At 43.8% G+C, this 14,684-nt stretch overlaps 1 protein-coding gene across 2 annotated transcripts in view; it reads left to right on the top strand.

The window, feature by feature from the left end:
* Nucleotides 1-14,684, top strand: part of HACD4 (3-hydroxyacyl-CoA dehydratase 4) — a 51,340-nt gene that overhangs the window by 3,037 nt on the left and 33,619 nt on the right. Inside the window, exons 1-3 of one of the 2 annotated variants that reach the window (XM_044920610.1) lie at nt 9,468-9,529; nt 11,121-11,224; nt 13,680-13,807. In XM_044920610.1, coding sequence (XP_044776545.1) covers nt 9,501-9,529; nt 11,121-11,224; nt 13,680-13,807 — 261 coding nt within the window. In that variant the 5' untranslated portion in view covers nt 9,468-9,500. Of the gene's footprint in view, nt 1-9,467; nt 9,530-11,120; nt 11,225-13,679; nt 13,808-14,684 lie in introns of those variants that run through there. The other variant, XM_021697286.2, reaches the window with a different exon arrangement.

Below are 14,684 nucleotides of genomic sequence, written 5' to 3'. Positions count from 1 at the left end.
TTGTCCACTGCTTTGGCTCTTAAGGTTCCTGGGCATTCCAGATTCAACTCCCTGGAGCCCAGAGTAATCCACCTCACCAATATTTCTGCCAAAAATGCTGCTCTCAAGGAAACCAATAGCCAAATCTCTGTCATGGTCCAAAGGGATGTTCTCCCAAATGATCATTTGGAAAAATTGACAAGAGACACCCAGGAATTGGCCCCAGAGAGGGCAGAACAGTATGGAAATCTAATAATTGTTGGCTCAATAAAAAGAACTCTGGTTTGGGCCAAATAACAATATGTCCTTGCCAGTAATTGTAAAATTCCCAATATTTACCACTGTATCTGCATTAAACTATCAAACTATTGACAAAATCATGGCATTCATGAACCAATATGGTGGTGAAAAGTTAATGAGGCTGCAAAAATTGCCTGCCTCACTTGTCCCACCTGTCCAAAGTACATCCCAGGGAAACCTGTTCACACAAATGGATCATACAACTCCCTCTTGTGGATAAATGTTTTAGTCTTGGTTTATATGTTTTCTCACTGGACCCAAACTTTCTTTCTTTTTTTTAAATAAGATTTTATTTATTTATTTGACAGAGAGCTAGAGCACAAGTAGGCAGAGCGGCAGGGAGAGGGAGAAGCAGGCTCTCTGCTGAGCAGGGAGCCTGACGTGGGGCTCGATCCCAGGACCCTGGGATCATGACCCGAGCGGAAGGCAGATGCTTAACCGACTGAGCCACCCAGGCGCCCCTGGACTCAAACTTTATTTTGTAGACAAGTCAGTGCTGCTTCTGTTAGAAAAGATTATCTCTACCTGGGGAACCAATTCTACTAGTCAGGTGGTTTGAGAAGTCTGTGCTATCTGGCCAGTTTTATAACGCTTTCATTGTGCATACTATCCTCAGTCCTGAGGGTTAGTCACATTTACTAAGGGCACTATTGAGACTCGGCAAAATTTGTAGAGACCCTCCAGCTACTTTGGCTTACAGCATTGCCATTGATCTTCTAAATCACAGATCTATCCCTTGGGAACTCATAGACTCTCAGCCTTTGAGATAGTCACAGGATGTCCAGCACACTTGGCCCCTGCCTCCTTCAGCCCATAGTTGATAAAGGGAAATATAATTTAATGGCGTAAAGGCCTAATTGTTTCTATTAGAAATAACCGTCTTTGGCAGAGCAGTCTACTGGGAGACTATGACCTTAAGGATCACATCTTGCAACCTAGAGATTTCCTCTGTCGAGAAAGACCCTTCCAGAAAGAGTCTTCTACATCACTGGAAAGGCTCTTACCAGGAACTGCTAACCAACCCCTGTGCCACCAAACTCCAGGGAATAGACTGTTAGATTCATGTGACACATCTAAAGAAAGCACCGAATCCCGGCTGGACCTGAAGGTAAAGATTTCCTAGAACTGAAGCAGATGACATCTGCTGAGACACTTTCCCAGGATGTCTGCACCAGGCCTGTACGCTTTTTTCTCACTGTTGCTTTTTCTCTTTTGTGGAAAGACAATGTCCCTGTCTCCATTTCCCAAGCCCTTGTGAGAGGAAGGAGCCTCTTCTTTTGTTTATGGCCTTTTGGAAGCAGCCTCATCATGATCCCAAGACAATTATTTGCTTTTTATGAAGGGTCAGAAGGTTCAGAAGTCACAAAAGTCTTCTTTAAACTATTAACTGGCTTTGGATTCTTACCCAGATTGATGTTCTCTGAATTTACAAATTATAGGCTGTATTATCAATAACACATTTCGTTGCAAATAGCTCTTTTGAGATAACAATACTGTATTAAAATGTGTTTGAAGTTTTGCTTTTTTGCAAAAAGTTCATCAGGTATCGTTTCATGTTTATATTTGCACTTTGTCTTCCCAAATGCACTTGCTTAATTCTTGCAGTGTGCTCTTGCAGTATTCATTATTTTGCTTTCATGGTCACTTTAAGTGGAGACTTCGAGAAGGCACACGTGACTCCGGTTTGCCTTCAACAGGGAAAAGCTCTCTCCTCTTAAGTCAGAATAAATGCAAATAAATATTTCAGTTGGCTACTTGCAGACCTAGAGGCCTGGTTTAGAGCTATGATACAATTTGGAATTGCTGTCATTTCTGTTTTGTATAATTAGTTTAAGTTTTGTATTTTGTTGCCTATAAAACTTGTTAAAAATTATATACCCAATAAGATGATGCTGGCTCAGTGCTTTGAGATGATGTCCAACTATTATGACCTGGAGAAGAGTTTCTCCCTCCTAACCTTTCTTGTTAACCCAGATGTGGCCTTAAGTGGTTTCTAACTGCTATGCCCTTTTCCTCTAATGTAGGACATGACACCCAGGACAGGTCCCTCCTGGCACTGAGGGACAAAACCACTAAATACGGAAAATGTGACTTTCAGTCAGCAATGCTTCCAAAGAAGGATCTTGATTAGAAGTGGGGAATGTGAAAATTAATAAAAGGAAATCTCATTTAGAATGGAGTTTGGAGGCCAGCAGGGGAAGCTCTCATGCCCTACCACTCACTACCACTCCTTGTCAGTAGCAAACCCAACAGGAAGACACAGACCTTGCATATGGATAGGACTTTACTATCCCAGCAGGAGAAAGAAAGGCTGTCCTCCTCCCTGGCAACCACCCAGCCAATGAGAAGCCATTACAAACTCCCAGTTTACTCCACTGGACTTTTTGTTTATGACAGCCTTCCCGACTCCCCGCTTCCTTTATAAAAGAGAATTCTCCTCCTTTGGCAGACTTGCCTATGGTTTCACCTTAGCTTGCTTTTTCTGGATTATAATTCTTTGCTATTCCCAAATGAACCCATTTTTGCTGGTAAAATAACTGGCAGTATTATTTTTTAAGGTTAACACCCCACAGGAGGATGAGGGAATGAGAGGAACAGCAGAGGCCTTGAAGATAGAAAAGGAGGCTCTCAAGGCAAGGACAACAGACAGGAGGCATCAGGGTGAGGGCATGGTCTGTAATCAGTAGCAGGTGGGGTCATTTTGCCATCAGTAGATTCAGTGAGGACACAGATCCATGGGGCCTATGAGGTACTAAATGACAGCCCAAGGACCAGTGTGTACAGGTGAGACCAGTCTTCACCCCTGAGGGATTGTGTGAACTTCCCCGTTCACCAGGGTGCCTTGGGGAGAAGGACAGTAACTCAGAGACTGAAAGGAGGATTTTGAATTCCTTTTAATTGGCCAGTTTTATTTTGTATTGTTTTTTCCTTGTAATCAGTGGAGTATAGGCTCACAAACAGGAATAAATCAGTAACCAAAAGAGTAGATTTCTCTTTATAAATTAGTGTGTTAAATCTTGGCTTTATTGAAGTGTAACTGACATACAATAAGCGGCATAAATTTAAATTAGTAAGTTTTAAGTATACACCTGTGAAATAATCACCACCATCAAGTCAGTGAACATAGCCATCATTCATGTCCCTTGACAATCCCTCCCTTCTGACACACCCTCCCCACTGATCTGCTTTCTGTCACCATAGATAAGTTTCCATTTTCTAGAATTCCACGTAAATGGAATCATACGGTATGTACTCTTTTTTATCTGGTTTCTTTTTTTTATTTTTTATTTTTTTTAAAGATTTTATTTATTTATTTGAGAGAGAGAGAATGAGAGAGAGAGCATGAGAGGGGGGAGGGTCAGAGGGAGAAGCAGACTCCCCGCTGAGCAGGGAGCCCGATGTGGGACTCGATCCCGCGTCTCCAGGATCATGACCTGAGCCGAAGGCCGTCGCCCAACCAACTGAGCCACCCAGGCGCCCCTATCTGGTTTCTTATACTCAACATAATTTGCTTCATCCATGTTGTTGCTTGTATCAGTAGTCCATTTTTTTATTGCTGAACGGTATTCTGTTGTATGGATTTGCCACACTTTGTTTATCCATTCATCTGTTGATGGCCTTTTGGGTTGTTTCCGATTTTTGGTTATTACAAACAAAGCTGTGTGAGAGTTCCAGTTGTACCCCATCTTCACAACACTTGATATGGTCTTTTTCATTTTATCCATTCTCAGAGGTGTGTGGTGATATCTCACTGTGTTTTTAATTTGCATTTCCCTAATGACTAATGATGTTGAGCATCTTTCCATTGTTCTGGCCATCTGGGTATCTCCTTTGGTGAAGTGTGCGCTTACAGCTTTTGACTGTTTTTTATTGGGTTGTTTGTTTTAGGTTTTACATAGACTTACGTTTTGACTCTGTTATATATAACAGTATTTGTGAACAAATACTGAACAATTGCGTGAAACAAGTTAATATAGCACAGTGGTTAAGAATTCAATATCTGGAGACAGACTAAAGTTCTAATCTCAGTTCCAACATTTACTATTTGTCTTGATCTTAGACAAGATAATTTAACTGCTCTGACCTTTTTTCCTCATCTTTAAAATTGGGCAAGAATAGGGGCACCTGGGTGGCTCGGTTGGGCAACTGCCTTCAGCTCAGGTCATGATCCCAGAGTCCTGGGATTGAGTCCCACGTCAGGCTCCTGGCTCAGCGGGGAGCCTGCTTCTCCCTCTGACCCTCTCCCCTCTCATGATGTTTCTCACTCTCTGTCTCTCAAATAAATAAAATCTTAAAAAAAAATAAAGAAAATTGAGTAAGAATAGTTACCATCTCATAGGATTGCTCTGAGGATTCAATGAGATATGTGGAGGAGGAGAGGGTCCATGGCATAAAAAAACCAATCTAAAAATGGCTCCTGTGTAATCGAATGAGCCAGTTACACACTTGAACCTATTCACCTTGGAATAGGACAGGGGATAGATCAGGGAATGATGATGCAAAAAGGCAAGTATCCCAGTCCAGGGTTTGATCTTTTTTTTTTTTTTTTTTTTTGAGAGTGTGAGAAGGTGGGGAGAGGGAGAGAGAGAATCTTAAGCAGCCTTCTGACAGGGGCTCGATCTCTTGAACCTGAGATCATGACCTGAGCCAAAACCAAGAGTCAGACACTTAACTGACTGAGCCACCCAGGCACCCCAGGGTTTGATCTTTTGAATGGAGTAGTAGGGTCAAAAGTATTTAAAGGAAGAGTGGTTAAAGTTCTAGTAGAGAAGTGCAAGCAATGCTTTGGAACAGCTGAAAAAGATTGATAATAGAGGCTGAGAGTATGTATAAGCAAAGATTACAAGAGAGGACTATGACTAATGCCTGAGTAAGATTAAGGAATGGGGCAAATATGGCTGAAATTTTTGCACAGTGGGGTGCAGTGCGCTCTCAACCCAGCTTTCACTAGCTTTTTGGTGCCTGTGAAATGAGATTGGACCACGTAATCTCGAGGGTTTTATTTGGGTCCAGCAGGCTGTGAAATTTCAAATCTGTACTATGGGACTGGGAGTGGGGAAAAAGAGGTTGTGATCCTTGAAAATTCTAGGTGGTTAAAATAAAAAAAAAAATCGAGAATTGAAACTTATCAGAGTATAACTGCTTCCTTATGGAGCCATTTGTGGCTAATGGAAGCAAAAGTGGGCAATGGGCCACTTTCCCAGAATCTCTGCTCTCAGTGAATATTGCATGGAGTATTGGCATTTAAAAATGAGCTTACCAGGGAATGGGAGGGGACAAAACCACAAATACAATGGATGGATGGTTAAGTGTCCAAAATCAGGATATTCAACCTGGACTTAATTTCTCTAAAGATCATTGTGAAATAGTATTCTTTATGACTTTTTGTGCATGGTTTAAGAAAATCTCGAGTCTGTCTGTTATGGCTATGAAATGTATTTCGAGGCTTTAGTCTCCTAGTGTTCATAGGGATGAAAACACATTTAAACATTTGCTCAAGAAAAACAAAACTGCCATGTTCAAATAATGTTAAAATTGCTTCAAAAGACAATATATTAATTTTGAGTTATTTGAACTATCTTGGCCTCTGACATCCATACAAGTAGATAATTGAGAGTCCACTGTACATATTTCAAAAATGCAAGTATTGCTGAAAGTTTGTTTTATTTGGGTTATAATTTTGGGAGAGGAAAATCGTATCATACATTTTACATTTAATCCCATTTACATTTTACATTTAATCCCGTTTTATACATTTTCCTATTTCATCCCAACAGTTGTGTAGTTGGGGAAAGAAACTTTATTTAGAGAGGTTAAAACTTGTCCAATTCTTACTGTTAGTAAGAGAGATCGCCCTCTGGGTATCTGTAATCTAGTGGAGTAGGCAGGTACCAAACCTAAAACAGGTACCGTCATAGACCTCTATTAGTCCTGTGTGGCTCCTTGAGGAAGCCCTGGGAAGGGCTTTGAGGATGAATAGAACTTTGACAGGTAAATACTGGGCTGTGAGACGGGGAAGAGGCAGAAGAGAAATTCAGAATAGAGGAGAAAAGTTTCACAGAGGCATGATGACCAGAATACCTGCTGTGGCCAGGGAACAGTAAGTGTTGCTCTAATTGGTGGGGGGGGATAGGATGGTTTGAGGTGTCAGCACCTGTGACAGACTTGAAGACAAGATGAGCTGTTGCCAGGTGAACTGGGGAGACCTCTGGGCCCTGTGGCTCTCTCCCAGCCTGTCCCCCAGACATCACCTGAGGCTCTTGGTTTCATCACAAGAATTCAAGGACGGACGAGACAGTGGTTGAGCAGTGCAAGTGAAGAGTTTCTTAGAGATGAGTACACTCTTGAGATTGAGATGAGATGTGAGTGGGCCAGCTGAAGGGAGAGCTTGCCCTGGGTTTCGGGTCTCTATCTTGTATTGACAGTTGTTAACTAAGGGGTGGAATATTTATTACTTGGGGAGGGGATTTCTTTGGGAGCAGGATTTCATGCCTTTTCTCCCTTACTTGGTCAGGGTCTCAGTCCCTCTTTGTCTTGGGCCTGTCTGGTTTGATGTGGCTTCCTGTGGCTTTGTTAGTGAAATGCTGCCAGGACAGGTTGCTAACTTTCCTCATAATGCCTCGACTCCCCCTTTGCTGGCCTCCAGGCAACCTGTTAAAACCTAACTAACTGCCTACTCTAACAATATAACTGTAGCAGGCAACAAGGAACCGGCAGGGGATTTAGACCAGGGGAATAGCTGGAACAGGACTGTGTTTTAAGAATTCTTCCAGTAGTCTTCCACTAATGTATGGCAGTCTGGGCAGAGGGAAGAGGCAGGAAGGCTGGTGGAGGCTGTTTTGGTAATGCTGGCAGAACCTGAAGAGGACCTGCCCTGGGTTCTGCCAAAGGAAAGGGAGAATTTTGCATCTCACCCCAAATGTTCTCTTAGAAGCTCTCTTCTGCACTTATTCCTTGGAAAACAAGTAGAGTACCCTGACTGCTTGATTTGAAAAAGCTTTTTGCTTGTAGTTTGTCTTTTATCTGGCAAGTAAAAGGGAGCTCTTTTTGTGTCCTTTTTACTCAGGTTCTGGGTCATAACAAAGTGGAATGCTAGTGATCAGTAAGGGATCTGGAAAGGATGGGATCAATAGAATTTGATTGGATGGGGAAACTTAATGATGACTCCCAAATTTTAAGCCTGAATGCCTAGGAAAATGGTGGTCTCCCTGTGGGAAATAAGACCGTGATTTGAGAAGAAAGACAGTATGCCAAATGGGCTCAGTTGGAAGTTACAATAGCCTTTTCGTGCAGAAATACCCAGAAGCTGTTGAAAGGCCAGAGCTGGTATTCATTAAAAACATAAATAAATAAATAAAATAGGGGCTGGAGATAATACGGTCGGCTGTTGTCTGCATGAAGATAAAGCTGTGTGTGGTGGGTGCCTGTATGGAGGGATAGCATGGTGGCAAAGGGACAAGATGAGCGGGGGGTAAACTTTGAGGAAACAGAGCAAGAGAAGGGGACCCATCTAGAAGAGAGAGAGAAAGAGAGAGGACAGGAGGCGAGAGAAGTGGAGCAGGCAGAGCTGCAGAGGTAAAGGGAGGAAATGTGAAGTGTGGTAAATGCAGCAGCTGATGGAGGAGGGGAGGAGGATGGAGTCGCAGGGGCTGTGTCTGGTGATAAAGGGTCACTTCCTCTGGGCAGTCTTTCTGCCCCACTCCAGGCCATCCAGGACTGTCTTCCTCTCGTGACTTGGCCTGATCATCGGTGACAGGTTAGCCACCAATGTTTGCTTGTGTATCCGTTTCCCTGTTAGATCAAATGCCCGCAGAAAGCAAGGACTCTGTAGAGTTGTCTACACCGTGAGTATAGGATGAGGACTCAGGAAATTAAGGCAGCTCCCTGAGAGGGCAGTTTCAGGGACGCATTGAGAAGGACAGTCAAAGTGTAGGGTGTGATGAAACAAGAAGATGATAAGAAATGAAAGAAGCATCAGACAGGCAGGAGAAAAAGAGGGAGAGAGACCACCAAGAGAAGCAGAAAGAATAAAATGTTTAATTCTAGGGTAAGAGAGATTTGAACATGTTCCTACACTGTGATGCAGGCCCGTGGAAAGGAGAGGTTGAGGGTGCAAGAAGAGGCACTGGTAATGACACATGGAGTGATTCTGAGAGGGACTGGTGGGTGCAGGGGAGGGTTGAAGCTCTGGCCGGGGGGCAGGAGTGGGTGAAAGCACTGAGAAATGCAGACCTGAGGGATGGGCACTGCGGTGGGAGGTCATACTGGACACTGCTAGGGAGGATCCTATGGCCTAATGAAAACACTGCAACCTTGGAGTTCTAATAGTGCCCTTCATCAGTCGCACGAACTGTGGCAAGTGACTTAACATTTTTTCAAATGTCACAACTTCCCTCTAGGTAAAACGGGCATAACTACCTTCCAGCTCCAATGATCAGGTGTGGTCGACCCGCTTACTTGCAAGTGCTTTCTTGGCTTTTTGTTTGAATTTATTTGGGGGTGTTTCCCTTAGAGGCCGGAGAAGCTGGAAGACGGTCTGGATGTAATCAGCAAAGTAGGAGGTGGGTCCTCTCAGCATGAAGGAGACAATGCCAGAAGGCCTCAGTGATCAGGAGGTTTTCTGAGGGGGTGGGCACAGGATAGGAAGAAAAACACAACGTGAGTAACAGGTTTTGGAAGCATGTGTGAAGACCCAGGGGAGGGTTAGAGGGCAAGGGTGCCTGATCCTGGAGGGATCAGGACCCATAGCTGAAAAGAAGGGGTTAGGGAAGGTGTGCCGACACGCTTCCTTGCTGACCGCCTCTCACAGGTGAGGGTAATAAGAGAGGCAGGCGCCCACCTGGAGCCCAAGCATCCTTAGGGAGGGCGTGACTGCAAGCCAGCTTTTGGAGGTTAAGGAGGAGGGTCCATTAATTTCCACGCGGCTGCAACGGAGTGTCAGTGCAAAGATGAGGAAGTCGTGGCAGGGGCTTCGTGAACTCGAGCACGTGCCCGGTCCGGCATTCGTGGTGCGGCGCGCTCTCGCCGCGGCCCGAGCTTCAGGAACTTGGCTTTCGTCTCCTTCCCAAAGCACGACCTTAGTTGTTTTTTGTAAATTGCTGAGTGGGGAGAGGCCCCGCCTTTCTGGGCCGGGGCTTGGCCGCGGGGCCGTCCCTCCCGCGCTCCCCGGCGCGCTCCTTCCCTGACGGCGCTGGAGGGCCCGGCGGCGGCCCACGAAACCCATGGCGCTGCCGGCCTGGCTGCAGCCCAGGTAGGGCGCCCGGCCCGTGGCGGGAGGCGAGGGGTGCGGGGGGTGGGGCGCCAGGGGCGGGGTTCCCCCCCTCACGCCCGCAGCCAGCTGGGCGGGCTCCCGGCGGCGCGGCGCTGCGCTGCGCAACCCTGAACCCCGCGCACCCTTGAACTCTCGACAGGCATTAGCTAGTTTTCAGTTCTCTCGCCAATCCTAGGAGGAAGGCTCTGTTATTACCCCCATCTCCAGACGAGGAAATGGGAAGGACAGGCTACGCTGCCACCCCTTCGTTTTGTGCACCCTCTACGAGTCCTCCTTCCTCCCCGCTCTGCCCGCCAGGAGTCCTTTCCTCCACTTTCTCGGACCCGGTGTCGCAGGGTGGGTTTTAGATCTACCAGCTGCAGAAACCCCTGTCGCATGTGTGGACCCCAGAGCCCAGTTCAGTGGACCTGGAGATGTGTATGTTTAACCAACACGCCACGTGATTCTGATGCAGGTTTAAGGAAGGCCTCCTTGCGCCCACTCCTCTTAGTAGTTTGCATCATGTGTAGGGTGCCTCTTATCAAGCTATACTGTATCTGCTTCCTGCTTATTTGCCTTATTTCTCAGAGGCTTCACATCTCCGACTGGGAGAAATCCTTGTCTGTACTGGCAGGGCCCCTCCCCCCACCCTTCTGAACCCCCAGGGCACACTTCAAATAATGCTTTTCCTAACTACCTCAAACTGTGTATCTGTCAATCATCCCTTAGTCATCTCCCCAGCAACCCAGTTTTAAACCCAGCTTGACTTCCCTTTTCTGGCCTGAGCCACTAAACTGCTTTCTATGTGTGTCTGGTGAAGGAAACGGTCTGCCCTTGCAAATATAATAGACAGTGGCGAGGTACTGACCCCCATCACAGAATGCATTCACAAGTCAGGAATGGCCAACTACTGAATCATCCACCATTGGGAAATAACCACCACTACTCCCTTCTTGTAACTATAAACCAATGATCTCAGCATTTGCACTTAGTAGGCTGAGTTGCAGGAACACATTGAGCACGTCAAGCCCTCACCATCTTTTTTTTTTTTTTTTTTTAATATTCAAAGCCATCTTTGCAATTCTTACTTTAGCCCTTCGTGAGAACAAGGTTAGAACTTCCTTAAAGCAGGGGCGCCTGGGTGGCTCAGTTGGCTGGGCAACTGCCTTCGGCTCAGGTCGTGATCCTGGAGTCCGGGGATCGAGTTCCGCATCGGGCTCCCTGCTCAGCGGAGAGTCTGCTTCTCCCTCTGACCCTCCTCCCTCTCATGCTCTCTGTCTCTCATTCTCTCTCTCGCAAATAAATAAAATCTTAAAAAAAAAAAAAAAACTTCCTTAAAGCTGAAAGTGAATTTTAAAATCGAGCCATATTTGGTTTAAAGCAAACTCAGGATACTCCTTTTAGCAGATAATGTGTGCTATGGGTCATTTCACAATCTGATATGCGTTACGGAGGTAACCAAATAGAAGACTCTGATGTGGAATGTTTTTCTCTTGCTCAGGTGGCCAGTAGGTTAGTTAAAAAATTTGTGTGTAATGCCGAAAAGATTATTATGAAGGAAGTACTTCATGGTATTTTCCTGTATTTATAGGTACAGAAAGAACACCTATCTTTTCATCTACTACTTAATCCAGTTCTGTGGCCACTCATGGATATTTACCAATATGACAGTGCGGTTCTTTTCATTTGGAGAAGGTAAAACTTCAAAACCGTTTTGGATTTTTACCTTTCAATACTTGTTTTCACCTAGTCCTGCTTATGTTAGTTTTTCAACTTCTGTAAACATCACCTAGTATCCTTCACTGCTTTAAAACTTAGTAGCCATATTTTTCAGTAACCTTACTTTTTGCTCATTGCAAAAACCAAAACCTTTTTGGAAAAGGGGGCAGGTGAGGTGAGGGACAGGGACTTGGCTTCCCTCTGACTAGGCAGTTTGCCCTGAAAACACAGACATTGGGGTGGTTCTGTCTGACTCTTCCTTTTTGGTTCTGCGGCAGACCTTCGCAGACTTGGTGGGTTTTGAGGAAATCTGTAAATTCCAGTATAACATTTTGTGCAGAGAACTCAGGAATTAACCAAATTCTTCCCTTGTTTTTTTTTATTCCCCAGGCTTAAGATAACTGGAGACTACCAGTAAGTGAAAGACAAACTGTATAGACCTCAGGGTTCTATTTGGTCCCCTTAAGAAGTAATGTGTCCCTAAGTAAATGACAAACCTTAGAGATGACTCACCATCTATATGGGAGTTGGTATTAATGGTTAAAGTCATGTTGCCTCCAGTTTTCTAAAAAGTAAAGGTTTTAACTAGCATTTCAATTTTTAAGAAATGAATCACTAAGTGACTGTCAAAATAACATTCTTTTCATGTTCCATCCCCACATGGGTAAGTGTCATCACAGTTTACAACTGTTGGGTGACTTGACAGTTTGAGCAATTGCTAGTTTCAGCTAGAAACAAACACATAGAATATACCCGGGAAAAGTCATGCTGTGCTCATCAATTCAGACTTCTATATCATAAGGAAATTAATCTAATTCCGAGGTGCCATAACTATTTTAGGTTGCTTTTTCTTACTGCGAATCTGCAGTTAAATTCTTGCCCTCAGCAACCTCCAAAGATACAACCTAAGGCGTGAATTTCAACTATGAATGTTGGGAGTCTTCAAGCAGAGGAAAACATGAGCGGTGAGAAAACGTCCCTGCATGTTTATAGGAAAAAAACCCAACACTTCTAGGCCTTGAAAGTTAGCTGAGGCTTTGTGGGCATGTTACAAGTCATTCATGCCAAGAGTTACAAGCAATGAACTCTTTCTTATCCTGCCTGGCCTTTCCAGTGGGAAAAATTGCTTTAGTCAGCAGTGTGTGTCTTTCTTAATTATTATCCTACTGTTAAAATTGGAGAAGCCTTTTACTAAAGCAACACAACCATTCATATGGAAAGCAGACCTAAAACCACTAAGTGGGAGTTCAGTACAATTCCTGAGTCAATGTATAAATTAAGTAGCTTAGTAGCTATCTCATCACCTAAAGAGTAACACCTGCTACCTTCCCCGTCACAGAGCTGTGTAATTGATGATGCTCTGTTGTAGCAAGTGCAGGGCAGTGGATGAGAGCACAGACTTCTGGGCCTCAGGAACCATCTGTGAAATGGGGATGATGCTAATAGTGCTCACCTGCTAGAGCTGTTGAGAAGAGAAACCCTGAGTGCTCCATAAATTATCATGTGAATGATCCCTGGGCAGGAAAGACAGCCAAGTCTTCCCTAGATGTTTCTTAACATGGTGGGATTTCATTTTAAAATTTAAACCAACAGATTTATCATATTTAGAGAAATAGTTGTTTCTTTCCTATTTCCGTTCTTTCCAAATGCAGTGTGGGCTCTCTCCAGTGCAGTCTCCAAAAGTCCCCACCAAAGGCCCGGGTTCTAACCAAGGTCTAGAAGGCACTAACCAAGTATGTATAGGACACTAATAAGATGTTATTAAACATGACATCATTATAATGTCCTTTCCATAAAGCTTCTCTAGAATCATAGTTTTCTCATCTTTGTCATTGTCTTGTCAAAAAGGTGTGAGCACACCAGCTTCTTTAATAAGCTTATCTCCAACCTGTTTACAGTTGATAGAGTCTAGATTCTACTGGGTTACTTTTATGCGGGAATTGCTTTATAACATATATGGGGAATTATATATGGAGAATAAATACTATAGCTTTGGCCATGGGCTTTCTTTTTCAAATTTTTACTTTTTTAGAAGAGCAATTAAGATAGACTACAATATGAAGTGCTTTCTTTGGTTGCATAGTGTTCTTTTTTTTTTTTTAAAGATTTTATTTATTTGAGAGAGAGAGAGCATGAGAGGTGGGAGGGTCAGAGGGGGAAGCAGGTTTCCCACCGAGCAGGGACCCCGATGTGGGACTCGATCCCGGGACTCCAGGATCATGACCTGAGCTGAAGGCAGTCACTCAACGAACTGAGCCACCCAGACACCCGGTTGCATAGTATTCTTAATAATTTAGTAGCTGTTAGGAAATTTCTCACATGTACAATGAAAAAAGTAAATAATCACAATTTTTATTTCAAAATGCTGTATAGATTTGGGTTGTGACCTAATTTTTACTTACTGTATCTATTTTTAATTCCCTGGATACAGATTCCATGGTTGACACTTTTTATGCTATTGGTCTTGTGATGCGCCTTTGCCAGTCCATTTCCCTCCTGGAGTTGCTGCACATTTGTGTTGGCATTGAACCAAACCATCTCTTTCCTAGGTTTCTGCAGGTAGGTTTTGTTTTGTTTTTAATAATATCACTGGGGTCGCCTGGGTGGTGCTGCCAGTTAAGCAGCCAACACGTGGTTGTGGCTCAGGTTGTGATCTCAGGGTCCTGGGATTGAGCCCCACATCGGGCTCCCTGCTCCTTGGGAGCCTCCATCTCCCTCTGCCTGTCTCTCTCTCTCTTTCTGTCTCTCATGAATAAATAAATAAAATCTTTAAAAAAAACAAAACAAAAAAACACATGATATTATTGACTATATTCTCTATGCTGTACTTTTCATTCCTGTGACTTATTTTGTAACTGAACATTGGTACCACTTAATCTCCTTCATCTATTTCGCCCATTCCCCCAATCACCTCTCCTCTTGCAACCATCAGTTAGTTCCCTGTATTAAGGAGTCTGGGGCCTTTATTGTTATTTTTTGGTTGGTTGTTCATTTATTTTTTAGGTGCTACAAATAAGTCAAATTATGTGGTCTTTGTCTTTCTAACTTATTTCACTTAGCACAATACCCTCTAGCTCCATCCATGTTCTTGTAAATGGCAAGATCTCATTCTTTTTCATGGCTGAGTATTACTTTGTGTGTGTGTGTGTGTGTACACACCACATCTTCTTTATCCATTCATCTATGGATGGACACTTGGGGTGTTTCCATAATTTGGCTATTAGAAATAATGCGGCAATAAACATGGGTACATATGTTTTCAAATTAGTGTTTTTGTTTTCTGTGGGTAAATACCCAGTAGTGGAGTTACTGGATTATATGGTATTTCTGTTTTTAATTTTTTAAGGAAACTGCATACTGTTTTCTCCAGTGGCTGCATTAATTTACATCCCCACCAAGAGTTGCCTTTTCTCTACATCCTTGCCAACACTTGTTG

This window comes from Neomonachus schauinslandi, chromosome 13 (assembly GCF_002201575.2).
Source record: "Neomonachus schauinslandi chromosome 13, ASM220157v2, whole genome shotgun sequence".
NCBI classification, from domain to species: domain Eukaryota; kingdom Metazoa; phylum Chordata; class Mammalia; order Carnivora; family Phocidae; genus Neomonachus; species Neomonachus schauinslandi.
The sequence above is the reverse complement of the archived record's forward strand: the minus strand, read 5'-3'. Positions and strand labels throughout refer to the sequence as shown.